This window comes from Egretta garzetta, unplaced genomic scaffold (assembly GCF_000687185.1).
Source record: "Egretta garzetta isolate BGI_Z169 unplaced genomic scaffold, ASM68718v1 scaffold797, whole genome shotgun sequence".
Classification (NCBI taxonomy): domain Eukaryota; kingdom Metazoa; phylum Chordata; class Aves; order Pelecaniformes; family Ardeidae; genus Egretta; species Egretta garzetta.
Window position 1 is genome coordinate 600,897 of NW_009260172.1, and position 20,898 is coordinate 621,794.

Here is a 20,898-nt window from a genome sequence, read left to right on the forward strand (position 1 = left end):
TTACTTCTCTGTACATGACATCAGAACCGGTGCTTACCGGGGCAGTGCATTCACCAGTGAAAAGGGATCAAAATAAAGCAGCTTCAGTTCAAGTTGAAGGCAGGACAAGGTGGAGGCAGAAAGTTGAAAAAGTGAGCTCTGCCATATCCTCTCTCCCCTGAGAGGAGGGATGTCTGCTGTGGTCCAGACATCCCACACTGCAGCAATGTCAGCATACTCTTAGTGTAAACAGGGAGTTGAGTTCACTGGCATTGGCAAGCCAGTGATTTTAGGCATCTGCAACTTTGGCTCTAGATGGAGAGAGGTGAAAATGAGGGCAGAGTCAGGCCAAATACATTTGCCCTGGCTGGAAGCAGAAACCAGGCCTTCAGCATTTTGTTCAAGCTACACAGTAAAATCCTTCAGTGCAGCCTGTTCCAAACGCATGACACTCTGCAGAAATGAGACTGGGCATGCCTGCCAGGAGCCTTGAGGCAGATGCTCTCTCCTATTCACCAAGTCACTGCATCATCTCCTAGACCAAACTATGTTGTTGCCAGTATTCACAGATTCACCGAGATGCATCAAAGCTTCCCCCAGCAGAGACACTGAACTGCACAGCCTGCCACCGAGAGATTTACTCTATCTTCAGTGTATCGGGGGGAGAGGGGGTGTGGAACAGGCAGTGTACGTACACACACTCACCCACACATGCGCATGCGCGCAGCCCAAGGGAGGTAAGTCCAGCCCCCAACAGCAGGGCCATCCTTCTGCTGCTGGATTTTTCCAGCCAGAGCATCTTGCCGGCTCTGCTGTAATTTATGGAAATTGGTTTCTGACGTGGGGCTTTTTCTGTTACAACAGGGACCCACTGACTGGAGGAGGCAGAGCTGCAGTCACGGCAGGAGAAGAGAGGGAGAGGAAGAGGAAGAGCTGGGGAGCAGAGGGACACCAGGGGAGTGGAGAGGACAGAGGGAGAAAAAGGCACAGAGGCACTTCAGAGATGGGCGAGTGCAGAGAAAAGAAGACAAGGGGAGCTGTGCGGAAGGGAAAGGTAAAGGATCTTAGAGACTGAGTCAGCCTCAAGAGGGCAAACACCGGAGACAAGTGCAGGGACCCCCAGCATTCCAAGGAGGACCTGTTCTCTCTGAATCTTCATTATGAGCACAAGGAAGAACTGCCCCCTGCCACTGGGGCAAGGAGACCAGGAGGAAAAGCGGAGTGAGGACACTCCTGACCTGGAGCGACAGGAGTGTGAGGTGGAGCTGAGGAACAAAGCTATTCTGCAACAGAAGAGGCGCCTTAAACAGGCCACCCAGTTTGTGCACAAGGACTCTGCTGATCTGCTGCCCCTGGACGGCTTGACACGGCTTGGCACCTCCAAGGATCTGGTGAGTCCAGTGGGACCCCATTTGAGAGGTGGTCCTCCTAGCAGCCTTCATCCCAGTTGGGAACTGCTACCAGGCTTTGTGAAAGGGTCATGGGTTCAGCAAAGATGAAACTTCCCTTCAGCATCATCTAGGAGCAGGTCAGGGTGAGGGGAAAGAATGAATTGTCTATTTTTTTGCATCCATCTTCCCATGCATCCCCATAGGGACCAAACACCTTGCAGACATGGACTGGAAGGACTCCCCACGATCCAACTTTCCACTCACCTGGTATATAAATACAATCATCTAACATGTGAGATGGCTCTGAAAGCCCCCATATACCCCTGCATGATCCAGCTCAAAAGCAGACTCTTTCCTGGACTTAGCAGGGAGGGAAGCACAGCTCGTGAAACTCCAAGAGGCTTATGTTTGACCTTGTTACCTTTCTGCATTATTCTCTTTTCCCCTTCTCTTTGGATTTCCAGAGGGGCAAGCACAGGACAGGACCACCAGCCAGGCGTGCAGGCAGCTACAGCAGCCAGCACCGATGGGTAACATCTTTGGGGAGGAAGCATGGGACTCACTCCTTTGGACATCCCCTTGTGGAGGCATGGGGCAGGAGGCATCAGGGAGGTGATCTGTTCCAGGAGCCTGGGCAGTTTGTGGTCTGGAGGGACTTCCCCAAGGCAGGGAGCTGCTTCCCATGGGATCTCTTGCTGGCTTAACTGCACGCATCTCCCCCTTGCTCTAGCAGTTTTGCTGTCTAACTTCTCTCTGCTGTGGAGTTTAACTGCTCATGGATGCGGAGGTCTAAACCATTTTCCCAAAAGAGGGCCTGGGTCTAGCCAGTGATGTGGATGCAACCACTTATTCCAGCTGTGTCAGTGGATGTCATAAAAAATATTGCCCCTCCCTACAGCCCATGCTTCCCTCTGTATCCTCAGACCATTGCAGCAATGCCATGGATACTCGTGCATGTATATCTCCTCCGGTCATTTCCCAGCTCCCATGGCAGGCTCCATGGCTTCTGGGGGCAAGGTGCTGCTGTGCACAGGGGCTCACACGTGTGGGACAGGCAGGGTCCCAAGCACCAGGCCTGCATGGAAGCTATCCCCCTTGCTGAAATCTTCAGGGGCAGCGGGTCAGCTGCACGCAGATGAGGGGTCAAGTGCCACGTTCCCATGTCAGTGCACCCTCCTGCTCCCGCCACCTTCTCCTCAGCCAGCCAGCTGCAGCTGAGGGTCCCTGTCTCAGTGGGTTAAGGGTGGCTCCTCAGAGTCACCCTGAGCTGTCACCTTATGCTCTGCCAGCCCTTAACAGCCACACATGCAGCTTTCAGCAGGGACTAGTCCTCAGCATCCCTCTGGCCCTTAACACAGTCGCTGTCTGAAGTACAAGAGGGGAGTCACTGAAGTGATATGTTAGTGAGGAACAGGGCTTCTCCCCCCGCCATGGAGAAGGAGGTCTGGCCACACCAGAGCCCAGAGTTCAGGCTGGCAGCATGGGAGGCTAGCACTGGCCCTTCACGCCCTGCAGCGTTGCAGCTGAAGCATCTCCTCAGGAGGGGATATCCAGGCATCCCCCTGGGCTCTTCATTGTACAGCTTTTGGCAGGGAGTGGGGAGAAGCCACTTTTGAGTCTGTTAGTGCGTGTTTGCTGAGCCTGGCCATGAAGACAGAGAGAAACCTGTCTACCTGCTTTGCTTTGGAATTGACTCCTTGTCACACCATGCCCTCAAACCAAAAACTGCGGTGCCAGCCAGAGGCCCCTGTGAGAGTCCTGCAATCTTGGCCTCCAGAGGCTGGCACTCTGAAGCCCCAAATGCTTGCTGTAGCGAGACAGGCCTTGCCTGGGTCATTTGCCACAAGCAAGTGCCTCCTGGTCAAATTGACCATTCTAGGCAGGAGACTTCCTCGCATGCAGACAGCATTTGGTCACTGAAACCCACTGCATAGTTCATGTTTGGTCCGTAACAGAATGGCTGAAACATTTTTACCATGGAGCTAGGGAGCAGTGAATAAAGTGTAACATCTTTTCTGCCATCGAAATTTTGCATTGGTGTTAGAAGCCACAAAATAAAGTGTGGTACCTGTGCAAAGTTTGCACACATAGTACCATAGCTGGGGTCAATGCGGTAGCTGCAGTACCTCCATTTCTGGTTTACCTTGGAGCAAGACAAGAACCAGGCCTTAGATTTCCAAGAGCAATTCAGCAGTCCCTGCAACTTGATGGGCCACTGTGATACCACTGTGATGTCTTGGGGTCTGCAAATTAGAGTTCAAAATATGCTTTCAGGCACTCCTCCAGCCCCATGCAAAACTCAATCTGTTTCTTAAATTGACCTGTCTCCCTCCTGGAGAACAGGAATGTAGGGCTAAAAACAAAGCAGCAGGAGGAAGTGCTGAAGGGGTTGATCTTGGAGAGAGTGCAAAACACCCCAGCGTCCTATAGCACTTACACTGGGAGAGGAGAGTTTAATTAATTCCCCAAAACACATCCCCACTGACAGTGCCAGAGACTCCAGCTGTGGCAGCCCCACATGTCCTAAAATTAGAGCAAGGCCCCATGTAATTTTAAAAAAAATACATGTTTTATTATACAGTCAAAGTTCTGTGTATTCTGGGTATGCATCCAGCACTGGCTGGGATTTGATGCAGCCATCTCATCTCCAACAATGAGGAATTTTGCACTCTCTCAGTGGAGACCTCAATTTTCCAGTTTTGTAACAACTACAAGCGTGACTTGTTTTTTTAAAACAAACAAACAAAAAAAAGTAGCTGCCTGAGCTAAAATATTCTGAAAGCACCAAGATGGCCTGAAGATCTGGCTTCTCCCCTCCCCAAAATCAAGATCCTCAGCTCATACCACTTCACTAGTCATAGCAAGGCCTTGAGATTTCACACTGGAAAGCCTGAACCTGGTGAGTCGCACTGGAACCTGCCCTGACCCTTACTGCGAGTCCTGAGGGGGCGCCCCTGCCAGCTGCTGGACACCGCTCCCTTCGGCTCCCCCCTCACCGTCCCCTTCACCTTGCTGCTTCTTACCAGCCCAACAGAGGCAGCGGCCTCCACTTCTCTGCCTCCCTGGCGAGACGGGGAGGGCGCCAGGGCCCAGCTCTTGAATCGGTTGCCCTCACAGTCCCAAAGCTTAGCCACTCCCCACCAGTGCTTGGCCGCTTCCCAGCCCGAGCGAGGAGGAGGAGGCGGCAACTGCAGAGGGCCTGCTCTTCCTGTGGGAAAGGTTGCGGGGAGCGGGAAAGGTCCTTTGCGTGCCAGATTGAGGGAGGAGGCAGGAGGGAGGGTGGGAATTCAGGGACCTGCTGTCAGTTCCCTGCCCTTTTCCCACAGCCCAGATGTTAGCTGGCAGCCCAACTGGCACCGTGCTCAGAGCATTCAGGGAGGGAAGCGCAACAGCCAGCTGTGCTGTGGACCTGCATGGTAGGCTGGGAGAAGGACAGGAACAGAGGGATATTTTTACCTCGCTTTTTCAACTACCACAGTCTCAGCATGTGAACGATCCGACACCCGCCCCCTGAGCGATGGGGAAACAGAGGCATCAGGGACTCGGCACCTTGCAAAGAGCAACGCCAAGTGCAACCCAAGAGCCCCTAACAGCTCTCCCACTCCAGCTGCCAGGCAAAACAGACAAGTCGGTGTGCTTCGAGTCGCAATTTACACACTTCCCCGACCTCAGCCCTCTGACCAAGCATAAAGCCAGTCCGAAGCACAACCACCCTGCAGCATTAATACAGCCCAACTCATTGGCAGGTCTGGTCTAATTCAGATTTTTGGCCTGCCCATTGGTAAGATCCTACTTCAAACTGCCGTACCATCTGAAAGTTGATTTTTTTAATTGGGGTTTTTTTTAGAAAGATAAAAGCAACGGTTTATGCTAACGTAGCATGTTAGCTCCTTTAGACTTATTGCCTTCCTTCACATAGGCAGTGGTTACTGAGAACGCTGTTGTCAGCCCTGAGCAGCTGCTCTCCTGGAGAAAGGCCATGGGGCCAAGTACATGGAGAAAGAACAAAGCTGCCTCTGGCAGGCCTCCTTCACTGGTGCTGCCCATGGTTGATTCAGTAGCTGTGCAGGGGCTGGAGGCACTGGATCAACACTGGGCAAAAACTAGAGCAAACTGATGACAAAGGGAGCTTTCTTTCCAAAGCAACACTTTCCTCTGTGTGTATGTTTTCACAATTTTTCTTCCCTTTTGGTGCACCTCCCCTTCTTCTGCCCAGAAGAGAGGGAGACAGGAATGAGGTAGGAATAAGAGATACATGAGATATGAATGAAATACATGAGATAGGAATAAAGTTCCTGCAGCCATTGATCTGGCCGATGGCACTCCCTTCTACCTGTGAACAACTGAAGAAGCCTTCTTCATAGGAAGGGAGTCAAAATAGCATCACTTCTGATGGAGGGGAGCAGAGACAGACTCCAAAGAACATTAGAAGCTAGTTTTAGTTTCCTATGGAGGGGAAGCTTCCCGCTTCACTACAAATAATTGCTTGCACACCTAAAATTTTTGGAATCCTGCCTTCTTACCCACATATACTTCACACATATGCTGCATCCTCCATCCCCTCCCACATTAGAAAGTGTGAGCGTGCCTGGCTGGATGTCAGCGTACACCCACCAGGTAGTATATTGCAGTACCTGAACAGGTATGAGACTGCCAAGTGCATGTTTAGCTGAAGGAACAGATATATGTGGGGAGAGCATGCATCAGGCATGTTCTTCTCCAACAATTGCATACCAGAGACCTGCCTGTCATGGACAGCCCAACACTTCAACATCACCTTACTGGCTACAGAAAAAATCTGGGGATCTAAAAAAAGGTTTTTAGGATAAGCCTGTCTTCCATCAGGATGATCATTTGGGCCAAGCATTTGCAATCTGCTTCCCTGGGCTAGAAAATGTCCTTGCCCTTACCTCCATACTTCACTGAAATTTCTCTTTCTTTGTGATGGAAACAGCAGCCACATAGCGTGGTCCAGCGGCGTCTCTTGGAAGGCAATCTGAACAAGCTGCGGGGTGAGACCAGGGTTCAGTCTGCATGGGTTCAATCTCCACTAGCAAAAGACCAGGATGAAAAGACGGAAAAGGGAGAGGACAGGAGAAAAGAGACTTCACCCCTGCTAATACAGTGCCAGGTAAGGCAACAACATGGTGCTGCTGATTTCACAGTGATGGCAATGCTCAATGAGTTCCAGCTGCCCCACTCCCAAGGGCCATGCTAAGTTATTAATAGCAAAGCCAGCTGCAGCTAGAGAGAGCAGATTTCCTGCATGGATTTTCCTAGAGTTTGAATTCAGTTCTTCCAACAGACAGAGGAAAGCCTTTCCACCACATGCATTCTAGTTGTCCATATTTGAAGATAAATTGCCTTAATCACATCTCCTTTCTTTGGAGGCCAGCTTTCCCCTCATATGAGGTATTTTATAACTGCATACAGAAGCAAGGAATGTCTCCTTATCACTTTAAGACAGGTGCCCCTAGTTGATTTACACTTACTGGTCCAGTCTGATCTGATTCTCTCAGGTGTCAAAGAACCTCCTAAGAAAGTGGCTAACTGCGTCTGCATTAGTGCTGTTGCATTTCTTGATGGAAGCAGTGGTTTTAGCTCTGTTTTCTTCTTATATCCTCCTATATAGCAGAACATGCTCCTCCCTGGTCCCTGTAGGTAAGAAAGCACATCCAAAAGCTGTGCCCCATGAAAGAGGGCCACATGGTTAGAGCTGTTCAGTAATAGGTAGATATAAGACTCACCAAGATATAGACCTGGTATACAAAACCCATTTTAAAGCTGTGTTTATTTCAGTTACCTGCCCTAAAGAACATCTCACATGTTAGAGTGTAAAGTCTACACTTCCAGGAAAAACACATACACCTTTGAAAATTCAGTTGGCACAATTAATTATCATATGAATACAGCCTGGTAAAAAGTCTCTGGAATGTTCAGATGAGGTGTCTCAAGACCTCGCAAAGCCACTGTCTGGTTTGCTTTCCAGCCTTTACTCTTGCAGTTAGGCATTGCTTACCCTGGGTTTTAGACTCTGATGCAGCTAGGTTAACATAACCATATTTGGGAAAACAGACTAGTAGGATGAATGGCTCTTAGTGTAAATTCTCCAAATAGCTGGAGTCTGGTTTTGAGCAAATGAAGGTGTTTCTTTAATCACTGCTCTGTATTGTTCTGTAAGAGGAAATGCAGTGATAAAGAGTGTTCTTTTGCCAGGCATGTACATTGAACAAGGACAGACATGCACAGGTATCACATCCCAGGGGCAGTAGCTAACTCAGGATCAGAGTCCGCTACTCTTTCCTCTTCTGTGTTTCTAATGGACTGTATCCCAGCTGTCACACACATTACATTTTCCTTTGTGGAGGAAGGTTAATGAACATCACAGTCAAGTAAATAGGTGTAATGCTGCACTTAACCCTCCCTGAACTCAGTACCTTCTGAACAGGCATTTCCCTCTTTTTCTGCCCTTCTTAAGAGCCAGTCACTGTTTGTCACACTTAATCTTCTTACATCGAAGGAAGGGAAGCTCTCCTCCCCTTCTTTTTAGTCTTGCTGCTTTTCATGTTCACATTTGTGAACTTCAAAAAGTCTTGCCTGTAAGTAACAGAACTATGGCAGCACTCAAGCTGCTAGTTCATTTTAACCAGAGCGGTGAGCTGGTACCTTCTGGAGAATTTCTTGACTATGGTGTAGTTTTTATTAGAAGTGGAACACGCACGACCCCCAGTGAAGTTTCTTCTCTCTGACAGCAGGTCCCAAGAAAAGATCATCTACCAGCATAAAGCTTCCATTTACACACAGGCAAGTATGCTGAAAATTTCAAAGTGGTAACAAATGCATCACCTGACTAGTAACTGAACTTGACTAGGAAATAAAGATGAAAATATGTAGACTTCAGTGACACAGGGAAATTCAGGCAATAAGTGTTTTCACTTTAAGAGGTTATAGCTGTCCTTTGCCTAAGGCCTTTTTAAGTTTCAGAGATCACAGACAGACTCAGTCTATAATAGTTGTACTGCAGAGTCACTCACCCTCCTGCTTACTTAGGTGGGTTGCTTACAGGGTACTTTAGCAGAATTGCCCCTTTTCATAGAAGTTTTTGCAAAGCACTTTGGAAAGCTTGCCGTGACTGGCACCTGCATCGTAAAATCAAGCTGGTATTTTTTGTGGTGGGGCTTTTCTCTCGTTGACTTGGAAATAGATGCTGAAAGATTCCACTGCTGTCCAAGGCTGCTTTTCCTCTGTGCCAAAGCAACCTGGGATTAATCAACCTTGGTTGCTTAAAGCACCTTCTTGACTTTGGAACTGACATTATTTCAGAAAACAAAGCTCTTTCTTTATAAATGGTGATCCTTGCTGATTCCCTTCCCCTCTTCCTCTTTCTTGGAAATCCCTGTAGTTGACCTTTAGATAAAGACAAATGGTGAGTGGTAGTAACAGACTGAAAGTTCTGAGGCAGAGATGACAGTGGGTACTGTGATGAAAAGTCCTATTAGTCCAAGAAGGCTTGCAGTGCTCATTAGCTGCCTCTGTACTCCATACCTAATCTGCACTGTATTTGTGATATGCTGAACCAAGGACTCTCAGGCTCCTGGTGAGTTCTCTGGGCAAATAGTTAGTAGTATAATTGAAAGGTGGATAGCTGTTGTCAGGCTGCTGGAACTGATAACTGTGCGGGGCTGTTTACCCCTGAATGAGATGAAATGTTGTTTTCTACAGAATAATCACTGTCCTGTTATAACCTAGCAAGTTTCAAACTTGCAACTTTCCCAGCCTGCTATGAAACAAAACTCAAGAACCTGCCTAGTGGTACAGCTTAGGTTTGTTGTCACAACAACATGCTCATGCATCTCAGGTCTGCCTGCTCCCAAAGTGATTACTTAGCAATTGCTATCCATACTCCAGGTCTTCTGTTTCTGAAGAGCCTTTTCTGTATCTGGGCAATTAACAGTTGACCTCTGTGAGCCAGAGGGATGATAACTTTTCCCTGTAGAATCTGTGTTTGTTAATGAGGAAGAGCTGATTCAGCTGGACAGGTGGCAGGTTGCAGTATGGGGAGATGTGGTAGCATACCTGACCTGACGCTCATGGCTAATATACCTGCTTAGGTAGTGAGGAGGCACAGGGAAGCCTCTTCTATGAAGCACAGTACAGAGAATGAGGAGGGAGATGCTTAGCATGTATCTGCACATTGTGCTTTATCTTGCCTGTTGCCTTGTGGCCTTGCTTAGTCTGGCCACAATCCTTCCAGGCAGGGCTGATATGTCAGTGAGGACCAGACAGCACAGACATTACAGAGCTTTAAAAGCAGAACGGGAGGAATTTTGTCACAGAATCAAGGAACGGTTTGGGTTGGAGTGGATCTTAAAGATAATCTAGTTCCAGCCGCCCCGCCATGGGCAGGGATAATGGACTGTCCTCCGGGTCCAGTCAATTTCCAGGCTGTTTTCTCTCTAGAAGCTTGGACTTTGTAATACCAGCTTTTGCCACAAGCATCTGTTGTCATGAGGTAAGGTGGGTTCTCTCCAGTTGGCCTTGGGGACCTATGGACAGGCACTACTCCTAGTCCTGAATGTTTAAACTTGACATGACAGGCAGCCTGGAGCCATGGCAGCAATGTTTTTTCTTGAACAAGCAGAAATATTGCCAAAGTTGGGATCTAGCAAATAGCATGCTTTGCACCGCTTCCCCTTCTGTGAGGCTCTAGCATGCTCCTCCACTTGCTTAAAGCAGATTTGTGCCAAGAGGTGGGAGGCATGCATGAACAAAGGGCAAGAGAGGGTGTGTGCATTCTGGGAACAGGCAGCAGCTCAGGTGGATATCCTACCAGCTCAATCATGTGTGATCTGTATTGCCATGGGTTGGCAGTTCGGGCTGCTCTGCAGTGAAATGGGACTGCTCATTTGCAAAGGAGCTGGGGGAATAGTCCTGTATGAATGTGCAAAGAACTGCTGGGGGCTGGTTTCTCTGTGCTCTGACTCTGTTTCATGAATCTTCCAGCTGGGATCAGGTTGGCTAAGTTTTGTGTTCTCTCAACCTGTGACGTTGTAGCTCTGTGGAAATTTCCATACAATGTACCAAAGAGTAGCCTTCGATTGAATGTAAATGCCAGTGTGGCTGAGACTGTGAGAAGCACATGATATAACAGGGAAGGCATAGTGCTGGCAGCCAGAGATTGAGATATCTGTCTTGGCTTTAGCTTTCCTAAAGTATTTAGCATTATATGCCTCACTTGGGTGTTGTAAAAGTCATAGTATCATAGAATTATTTGGTTGGAAAAGACCTTTAAGATCATCAAGTCCAACCGTACCTGTCCACTACTAAACAAGGTAACTAAGCACCTCATCTACCCATCTTTTAAACACTTCCAGGGGTGGGGACTCGACCACTTCCTTGGGCAGCCTGTTCCAGTGCCTGATAACCCTTCTGGTAAAGAATTTTTTCCTCACACCCAATCTAAACCTCCCCTGGCACAACTTGAGCCCATTTCTTCTTGTCCTATTGCTTGTTACTTGGGAGAAGAGACCAACACCCACCTCACTACATCCTCCTTTCAGGTAGTTGTAGAGAGCAATAAGGTCTCCCTTCAGCCTCCTCTTCTCCAGGCTGAACAACTCCAGTTCACTTAGCTGCTCCTCATCAGACTGGTGCTCTGGACCCCGCAGACTTCCCTATTCCTGCTAGCTTTCCAGCCACTCATCCCCAAGCTTGCAGAATTGCATGGGGTTGTTTTGACCCAAGTGCAGGACCTGGCACTTGGCCTTGTTGAACTTCATACAATTGGCCTCAGCCCATTGATCCAGCCCGTCCAGGTCCCTCTGTAGAGCTTTCCTACCCTCAAGCAGATCAACACTCCCACCCAGATTAGTGTCATCTGCAAGCTTGCTGAGAGTGCATTTGATCCCCTCATCCAGCTTGTTGATAAAGATGTTAAAGAGAACTGGCCCCAACACTGAGCCCTGGGGGACACCACTCACAAGTGACAAGTGTTTGCAGTCACACGGGACTGTTAATTAACAGGACATAATTCTTTATGAATAAGGCATGCTTTTTTACATTAAAGAAGAAAAAGTATAATAAATCACAAGCTGTTGAAAATATACACAGATAGATATTTTCTGTGTAGATACTGCTTGAGCACCACTCTCCTTGTTCATGGATGAGGCCACACATGGTGAATGCTCACTCTTCTAAAACCACTGATGTTATTTAAATATACATCATATATATGTATATGAGTCTTACATGACATGATTCTTGCTGAACTCTGTAAAATAAAATAGCTTGAGACCTCTAGCTCCAGTGGTCTTGCAGTTCTTGAGGATTTCTCAACTAAATGGCCATTCTAGGAATATGGTGTATCTAGATGTTCAGAATGATGAGATTCTCTACACTGATGTCCTGCAGATGCAACTTAGATCAGAGGAAGAGCTCCAAGACAAAACAGACTTGAAGTTTCCAGCATGTGCTCTCTGAGATTGCCTTGAGTGCAATTAGTGCTCAAGTTACTATTGGTGGTGTGTCTGTTTGCAACATTCCAATATTTCTCACAGGAGGTGTTTTCTCCTTTCTCTTTATAGTAACTCACAAATAGCACATTGTTGAAAATGAAATCTTGGAAATATTGGATGTAGTTCTCCGTGATGATTAACCCATGTAATAATTATAAACACATTTAATTAAGAAATTGGAAACTGAGACATTTTCCTTTACCCTACTGGTGCTGCACTGAATCCCTGATGGTCATGCTGATCTGCTTAAGGTGTTCAAAGCATTTAAGCTCATCAGGAATGAGCACAAGGGTAGAGGAGCTGTGGGAGTTCTGCTGCTGTTTCTGAGTGGCTCATAGCACTGAGTGCCGTAGTGAATGGAAGAGAAGGAATCACAGGAAAAATACAAATGATAGCAGGAGGAAAATGAGCTTCCTAAGAGGAAAAGTTTGTGGTTGGTTTTTTTGGGGGGGGATGTTGGTGCAAGCCAGAGCCTTGAAGAACTAGGTCATCAAGAATGGGTGTGGTTAGGCATTATAGGTAGGTGCAAGCCACATTTTGTAGATGGCAGTTATTCCATCTTTTCCAGTTCCTTTCCGAAGTCCTGCTCCTCCTTTTTTTTTTTTTCTGAACATAACTCTTATTGATATCCTTGACAACCCTATTTTTTCAGACCTCTACCATATATGAGACCTGCTGTTACGTCAGCACCTCTGGCCTGCCATTAAGGACCTCTGTGCAGAGGGGACAGAAAACAGATGGCAACCACATCTCCTGTTCCCTTTCAGTGCGAAGGGGTGAAGAAATGAAGTGGGCAAGGCACTGGGGATTGTTCCAGTAAGATCATGCAGAGGTGACTTGGGTGCAGGGCATCCAGTCTCTCCCTTTGCTAGATAAGACCATCTGTGAATATTGTAGTTGTAGTGTTCATGTCATATTTCCTTAAAGAGCTGTCTAGGAACTTAATGTAAGCTCCGCACAAAATAGACACCTCTTGATTAGGTTGTTTCTTGGATTCAAGAGTCACTTGGATGTGTCAGTTATCTTGGGAACTGCCTTAAATCAAAGGTCTTGTCAGGGATGTTTGTCCTGGGTGCTCCTGCTTCTCCCACAGACTTCTCTCTCTGAAAGCTGTTCAGCTGAGAACAGATGTCTAGTCCTGGAACATTGTTCCCTGTGACACCAGAAGAAATGGAGAGAGGAAACCTACAAAGGCTGTAGCACATACTTATATTCCTTAAAAGCTTTTGTCATATCAATTATTGCTCTGTTAATAAACTCCATGTGGGTTTTCTGAACAAATTCATTAGTTATGCATCTTTTGACTGGAATACTGCTAAGTTAAAGTTGCTAATAACAGATAAGTGTCTGGGCAATCAAATACAAATTAAAGAAGACAAATTCAAAAAGAAGCCTTTGGCAGAGGTTTGCAGAGCACTGAGACCATTATTGTCTTGGGTGAATCTCCTGCCTTCTCACTACTGCCTAAAACACCACATCTTTGGCTGTATTGCTAAGGAAGGTCTAAGGGATTGTCACACTTCTGAAGGAGTGGGTATGCCTATTTGAGCCCACAGTAATTATCTGTTGTTGTTTTTTCTAGTGCCAAGGTCAGGTATTGAAAGCGACTGTTAACACTGGGTGTCTACCAAATCTCATCTCCAAGAGCTGTTTAAACCAGCTGGGGTAAGTCTTTGCACATTAGAAAAGGAGGGGTGGCTAAAAGAAGACCTATGAAAAGAATGTAGGCACTCCTGATTCCCAGCCCTGATGATAATTACTAGCAGCTTTGCATGTGCACGTGGCTGTTTAGGAGAAGATGGAGGGTGGGCTACAGGGCAAAGCATCAGGAGCACTGGCAAAGTTGTGTGCAGACCCCAGACAAGGAGGCAGAACTGTGTCATTCTCTCTGTGTGTACTAAAGGGTAAAGCCTCAGCTTTGGTTAGCCTCAGCGGTGAGGAACCCAAATGGACAGCACCTTATGGTTTTGCTTGTGGAATCTGCCTCCAGACATGCTGTACGAAAGAGATTCCTCCTCTTGTAGGCCTGTTCCCAATGAGACCAAGAAGTACTGCCATCAGTGAGAAGTCCTGTTTTTCCTCTTCTTCCTCCACTTGAGGCAATAACACCTCTTGTGTCCCACAGGCTGGAAGAAGTGTCTGCCATGGACTGTGGAGACCTCTCTCTTCCCATCCCCAGCGTTGTTGGCCGAGTAGAACATATGGAGTTGCAATTTGGCCAGGAGACAGTGCTGTGTTCAGCACTGGTTGTAGGTGAGAGTGCCAGTCCCTTCTCTCCCCCAGTTTTCCTGTGTCCCTCTTGCCCTGCCAAGGGCATTTAAAAGGATCTCTGGGAAAGCATAATGCGGTGGGAGGTTGGTGATATGGTCACCTCCACTGCTGGCCAAGATCATTATGCACTGTAGATACCCTCAATGTAACCTAAGGCAAAGGGCATACGAAGAGTACAGAGAAGACAGAAGATGTTGGAAGTGGGGAGAAATTAGGTGCTTTTTGGTCTTAACACAAGATGTGGGAAATTCTCATTCCCTTCTAAAGTAGACCTTTCTTAAAATTATCCAGACTGCTTGATTAGTCCTCTGGTGCCCTCTGTTCTCCTATTGAATGGGCACTTGTGTCTGTGGCTGGACGGAATTCATCAGAGAAAGTGACAGAGGGTACAGGTTATTCCCCAGAGTTTTTCTCTGTGTAGTCATCTGCCTCTGCTGCAGGGAGCACCCTGGAAGAACCTGGTAGCCCCAGAGTGCTGAGTGTCCCTTGGTGTCCTAAGGCAGGACCCTTTGGAGGAAGGTGCCGTAGGAGACAAGGTCAAGTCAGCAGGCACTGGAGCATGCCCAGAAAACAGCAGAAGGGCTGCATGTTCTGCATTTACATCAAGCTGTGCATATGCTGAAAACAACTTAGTTGTCTTTTTTCCCCCCTGTTCTTTCTCCCTATTAGTCTTCCTCTTGCCTTTATCTGTCTCCTCATCTTTGATGATTACTGTTCATCTCCCAAGTCCTCCCTTGCTCCCTCTTTTCATGTCCATTTTTCCCACTTTCCTAGTCATCTAGAAGGAGCGTCCTCTTCTTCCACACTCCAGCTCACTCTTCTTCCCTGGTTTCCCTCTACTTGTTCTTGCCCTGCATGGGGAGACTGTATTAGTACCAGCACAGGTGAATTTAGCCTAGTACCACCTATCCATTTTGCTGGGATGTGGAAATGGCTGCCTGGAAGGAGCAGAATTGCTACATCTGTGCATTACATCTCTCTGTGCACACAGTGCTCTTGCTTATGTGATTATAAACAAATTATAAAATACAGCAGGCATCCAGGAGACATGGGAAGCGTTAATGATGTTACTGGTGGCTGCTGAATCCTGCAGACTCCAGGACCTGGGGATTTGTCCTTCCCTGCCACTGAAGACTCAGGAGGTGGCTCTTGCCCAGTCCAATGCATGTTCTTAGTGGCAGGTTTGGACAGTAGCAAGGCTGAACGTATATTCCAGAGAGGCACAGACAAGGCCAGCCACACAGATTACCACACACAGAGCAGTGCCTTTACCAGCACTCACATAAATGCCAGCACAGATAGCCCAGTCCTGGTCCTCCTCTCTGGCTGACCAGGATTGAAGTTCTCTAGCAGAAGCTCATACAGCCTCAGTCTGTAGGTTCACAAGCCCACTCATATTCACAGAGTCTTTAAATAACAGCACAGCTTGTAGGTCTGTCTTATATCCATGTCTGGACCCTGGGCCCCTTACCTAGCCACTAACCCAGACCCTGAGTCTTTCCAGATGCAGGTTTCCTCTTACTCACTGGCTAGACCAGACTGAAGTTTGCTAGCTAATTATGTATACAAAACCACTAGCATATAGGATTAAATTCAATGACGAAAATATAAACACACCCAAGTCTTTCTAGTTAGTGGCATTTAGATCTCACACATATGCCCTGTCCTCTTCAGCTGCTAGCTTATAAACCTAAGGCCCCTGTGACCCTGGCCAGAGCTAGTACCCAGAGCTCTCTTGAATGCTTATCTCTCCAGTTGCTGGCACCTAGACCTACAAGCTCTGTGACCCATAGTCCTTCTCCAGATACTGGAACTTAGACCTTGCAGCACACACTGCAGTCCTTCCAGTTGCTGGCACCCAGGTGTATGAGCCCTATGGCCTGTGCTCCTTTCCCCAGTTACAGGCACCCAGACCTCTCTTACACCCTGGTCTCTCTAGTTGCTGGCATCTGTGAGCTATAGCCCCTTCTCCAGTTGCTGACACAGACCTATGAGCCCTATGGCCTGTGGTCCCTTCAGTTATTGACACCTGTCTTACATGCCAGTCCCTCTGGTTGCTGACATCTCGAGCTGTTTGCCCTTTAACCTTTGGCATCGTCTACACTTGCTGATGCTTAAGACTTGCAGCAGCCACATGTAGGATAGAGAGGTTACACAGCAAAAAAATATTTAATAAAATTATTTAATAAGAAGATTGGATAGGTTGTGGCCATCAGGCGCAGGGTTCAGTCAGACAAGCGAACTGATCAACAGCCTGCTTGCATGTGACTGGCCCCTTTATTCCCACTCTTTTCCATTTTTCCATGCTTGTTCTTCCCTGATCCAACCTGCTGCTTGCCTTCTGATTTGGCCCTTCCCTTACACAGCCCATAGTAAGTTTTACACAATCTCACAAGCCCCTTTTTGATACCTCATAATAAGTTTCAAACAATCCCACAAATCCCCTCAAATATCTCATGATAATCATGGTTCCCTCCTTCTACCAGCTACAATGTTAATTTTGACTTCAGGGCTGTGCCTAAGTAGCTCCTTTAATGGCTCGTTGGTCAGTGGCAGAAGAGTGCTGGTCTTTGTTTTTGTCACTGTTACCACCTGCTTGTTAATGTTTGTGTGTTTAATTCATCACTTTCCTTGTTATTTACCTTATACTGAATAGACCATTACCATTTAACTTTATGAACCAGATGCTCTCGTATTGCACATCCTCTTACACGAGAGATGCGCTTTCTTTAGAGGTGCATTATATATAGTCTTGAGCCTGATCAGTCTCTTCTCTCTTCTCAGATGATGAAATGCTGGAGTTTTGCATTGGTCTCCAGACTCTGTTGTCTCTCAAGGTAAGGAATAGCTTCTTGCTTATTCCAGAGCTCCTCTCAACAAGTTCTCCAAGATTTGGTTGCTGGAAGCATCAGAAATACTTAGAGACAGGTCTTCCAGGGTGCCACTTGCAATGCTTGTTGCACAGCTGCCTAGCTGGTGGCAGTATGCTCTGAGTCACTGATTCCTTTCCAGTCCTTCTCAAAAGTTTTATGAAAGGAATCACCCAATAGGATACTATCTCATCTCCCATTCTTTGTATTCCTAACCATACAAGTTGCAAACAGATAGAGAAAACTGAAGAGGAGACTAGGAAAGGCAAGGCACACTGTGTCATGAGTTATATCTGTGTTGCCTTTTGAAGGCAGATGTGAACAAGCTCTGTCCTTGCTTTGAGCCAAATGAAGCTGCGTGATCACATTCAGTGTCCAACACCAGCTGGACATGGGTGGAAAGAGGCCTCTCCTTTTGTTAGCTCAGCTTGGGGTTAGCTCTCGGCTGAGCCTGGCTCCTGGGTGGCTCAGAACATGGCTGCAGCAAGCTTGCTCCTGCCTGCCAAATATTTGTAGCCACATGTCAGACTCATAAAGCAGGAAAAGCATTGGGCTGAATGGCTGAGTGATGTGAGGCCACCATCTCAGAGGCAGTCATAGGAAGAAGGGAGGGGAATGGCCCTGCGAAGGGTTTGGAGAGGAATCCACTGAAGGCAATAGGAGCAAGGAGGCAGCATGGGGGACAGGGAGGGGAACTGTAAGGTCTCTACAAACCCAAAGTGGGTTTGTTTGATGGTTATACAGGTTTCCCCCAGTCATAGACATCATGAGATTTGCTATCTGAAATGTCCAGCAAGTAACTGTCTCTTCCTTCTTTAGTGTTGCATCGACTTGGAGGAAGGAGTCCTGAGATTTAAAGCACTGAGTCAAGAGCTGCCTTTTCTACATGCCTCTGAAGAGCCTGGTCAGTGACTGGCTGCATTCCCCATGTGTGGGGCTGATGAGACTTGCTGCCATGAGAGAGAGATGAGGGTGAGGCTCATATGCCCCTAACCTTGCTGAGTTCTAGGCTGAGGCATTCACAGGGGCATTGAGAAAAAGGCAAATGGGTGCTGGAAGCTGCTGTTGCTGGGAATGCCTCATCTTGAGAGCTATCCCTCCTTTCAGTGGACCCTCTTGCTTGTCCCCGTGTGCTGAGTGGGCATTTTGCTCTTGTATTTCTGTCTGTCCCTAGTCACTCCATTCTGCTTCTGTACTAAATTAATTCTACCCTTTTAATGACTTATTTTTACAATACCCTCTGTTCATGAGACAAGAGAGTCTCTCTGAACAATTTCCAGTTGTTCTGTGGACAGGAGGACAGTGCTTTCTCCAAAAGCGTCCAAAGATTGCCATGAATGTTTCCCTTTTCTTTCCCTTGATGTGAGTGGACTCTACTCCCCTTTCTTTGTGGGAAGGGCTCTGCGGCCAGTCCCGTCACCTGTACTCTGGGAAGCTGGATTTTATCACTTTTTGCTGGCTCAGAGCAGAACAGAAGTACATTCTGGGAAAAACCTTGCAGCAAGAACACTTTTAGAGATCTTAATTCTAAGAAACATTTGCAGAAATGCTGAGCGTAGATGCCTGGAGTAGAGTGGACATTCACAGGGGCTTGGGCTTTGCATCGTTGGCCACTAAGCTATATTATATGAATGGCAGTGCTTATCATCTCTTGGTGTATGTAGTAACCAGTCTTGCACACCCTGTTCTTCTGTCCAGGCCTCTCCTCTCTGCAGTCCAGCTGCTAGAGCTACATTCCTATCACCTCTGCTGCATCATCAGAGATCCTGCCACTCAGTTTAAATGCTGCGATGAATTACAGCAACCAGAGTCTTCTGCTCTGTCAGCTCCTTTCTTTCAACTTGAAATCTAGTGATTGGACACAGATACATCATCAGCCTCAAATCCTGGCATCAACTTTGCTACTCCTGCATGAAACAATAACTAGACTTCCTTGCAGTATCAGCTCAGGTCAGAGAATTGTGAATGCATCTGGGATGACCAGAGTGATCATTAAGTCACTTAATTGTTGGGTTTTTTTTAATTTTTTAATTTTTTTTTAAATTTTTTTTAACAAAGCATAGCTGTATGATAAATACATAGTCTATTCTTTACTAGCTCTAGGAAAGGTGCACCAGATCAGGGCTTGTTCCATGCCTCATGACTACTGATTCACTATCCAAACTCTGCACGTCCCTTTGTCCACCCTTAGAGTGTCATGACATCCCCATTTTGCCTGTCTTCCTGAATGAAACTCTGTTGGCTCTCTTCCTTTTTTATCAAGCTGCTCATTGTTTCTGTTGTGCTTCTCAAAGAACTTCTGTATGTATTTCTGCTTTTTTTTCTGTTAGTTCTTTCCTAAATCAGATGCTGTATTCTGTAGTAGTAACACATGCTAGGGACAGCAGAGTGACAGCATGGCCAATACAATTTGTGATGCACTTAGCAGTGTTAGTTGGTGTGACTGGTATCTGCTCCTCCTACAAGCCGCATCAGGCTAGTGACTTTTATTGTTAGTCATTTTATCTTGCAGCTTCTGATTTGTTCCTTGGCTTCTTTGCCATTCTTCTACTTGTGCATCTGATTGATTATTTCTGGCTGCATAAACTGCTTTCCATGAATCTCCTGAATGCCACCAACAGTTTTCTCTTTTATGTCAGGACCCATGTCTACTCGATGAGCCTGTCCTCCAAAGTACCAGTAATTCCTCATGGATTTGTATCACTTGCATGTCTGACTGGGTTCTCAAACCCAGGGGTCTTTAATAGCAGTTCAGACTTGTACTAAACCATCCTGTGTGTCAGCTGGAATCTACGTGGTACCTGGGTCAACTCTGCTCAAAAACCCTTGTTTGTGACAAATGAAACACCTGTTCCTATGTGCAGCAACTCGCCCAGCTTCCAGCTGTCATTGCCCTCTAAACAAGGCATGCGGAACAATAGGAAATAACCTCCTGAATGTGATACCATGTCCTTTACATCTCTATTATTCATTAAATTTTATGATCTATTTAAAAAAAACCTCTAAGTCCTAATGCTAAATATTAAAGCTAACTAAAGCCCTAGACCAAACTCTGAACTGTAGCCATAAACCTGACCCTAAATCTAAATCCCAAAGTAAACCTAACCCAAAATCCTAACCATAAAGTTAACCCCTAAAAAAAACCCTAAACATAACACTAAATCTTAATGCTAACCCTAACCACTAATGCCAGCCCCATAATCCCTAACTCTAACCACCTAACCCCAAATTGTAAACCTAATCCTAAACATAATCCTAAATATAAACCCTAACCCCCCAACCTAACCCTAGTCCCCAACCCTAACCCTAAACTCTAAACCCTAACCCAAACCCTAACTCTATTCCTAAATCTAATCCTAACCACTAAACCTGACCCTAACCCATAGACCTAACTTTGAGCACCTAACCCCGAAAGTTAATCATAAACCTAACCACCTAAATCTAACCCCCAGCCCCGAAACTCTAACCTCATAACCACAACCCTAATCCCAAATACTAAACCTACTGCTAATTCTAACACATAACCCAAACCCCTAACCCTAATAATAAGCCTATCACTAAGCCTAAACCCAAACATAAACATCTAATCCTACCCCTAAACCTAACCGATAAACCTTAACCCTAACCCCAAGCCCTAAATGTTAACCCTAAACCTAACTCTAACCCTTAATACTAACCAAACCCCTTAAACCTAAACCTAATCCCCTTACCCTAAACCTAATCCCATGATCCTAACCCAAAACCCCTAACCATAACTCTTTCTCAAAACCTTAAACCTAACCCAAATCCTATCCCTAACCCCTAACCGTGTCCCTCATCACTAATCCTAACACTTAACATAATCCGTAAATCTAACCCCAACCCTTAACTAAA

The 20,898-nt window shown here is 46.6% G+C and overlaps 1 protein-coding gene across 1 annotated transcript; it reads left to right on the forward strand.

Moving 5' to 3' along the window:
- The first annotated feature begins 1,139 nt into the window (after positions 1-1,139).
- NRIP2 (nuclear receptor interacting protein 2) lies at positions 1,140-18,164 on the forward strand. Its single transcript, XM_009641732.2, has 6 exons — positions 1,140-1,370; positions 6,325-6,501; positions 13,467-13,549; positions 14,010-14,137; positions 16,940-16,992; positions 17,845-18,164. Exons 1-6 carry the CDS (start codon positions 1,140-1,142, stop codon positions 17,935-17,937), a joined length of 765 nt encoding a protein of 254 aa, XP_009640027.1. The 3' UTR covers positions 17,938-18,164.
- Positions 18,165-20,898: the final 2,734 nt, after the last annotated feature.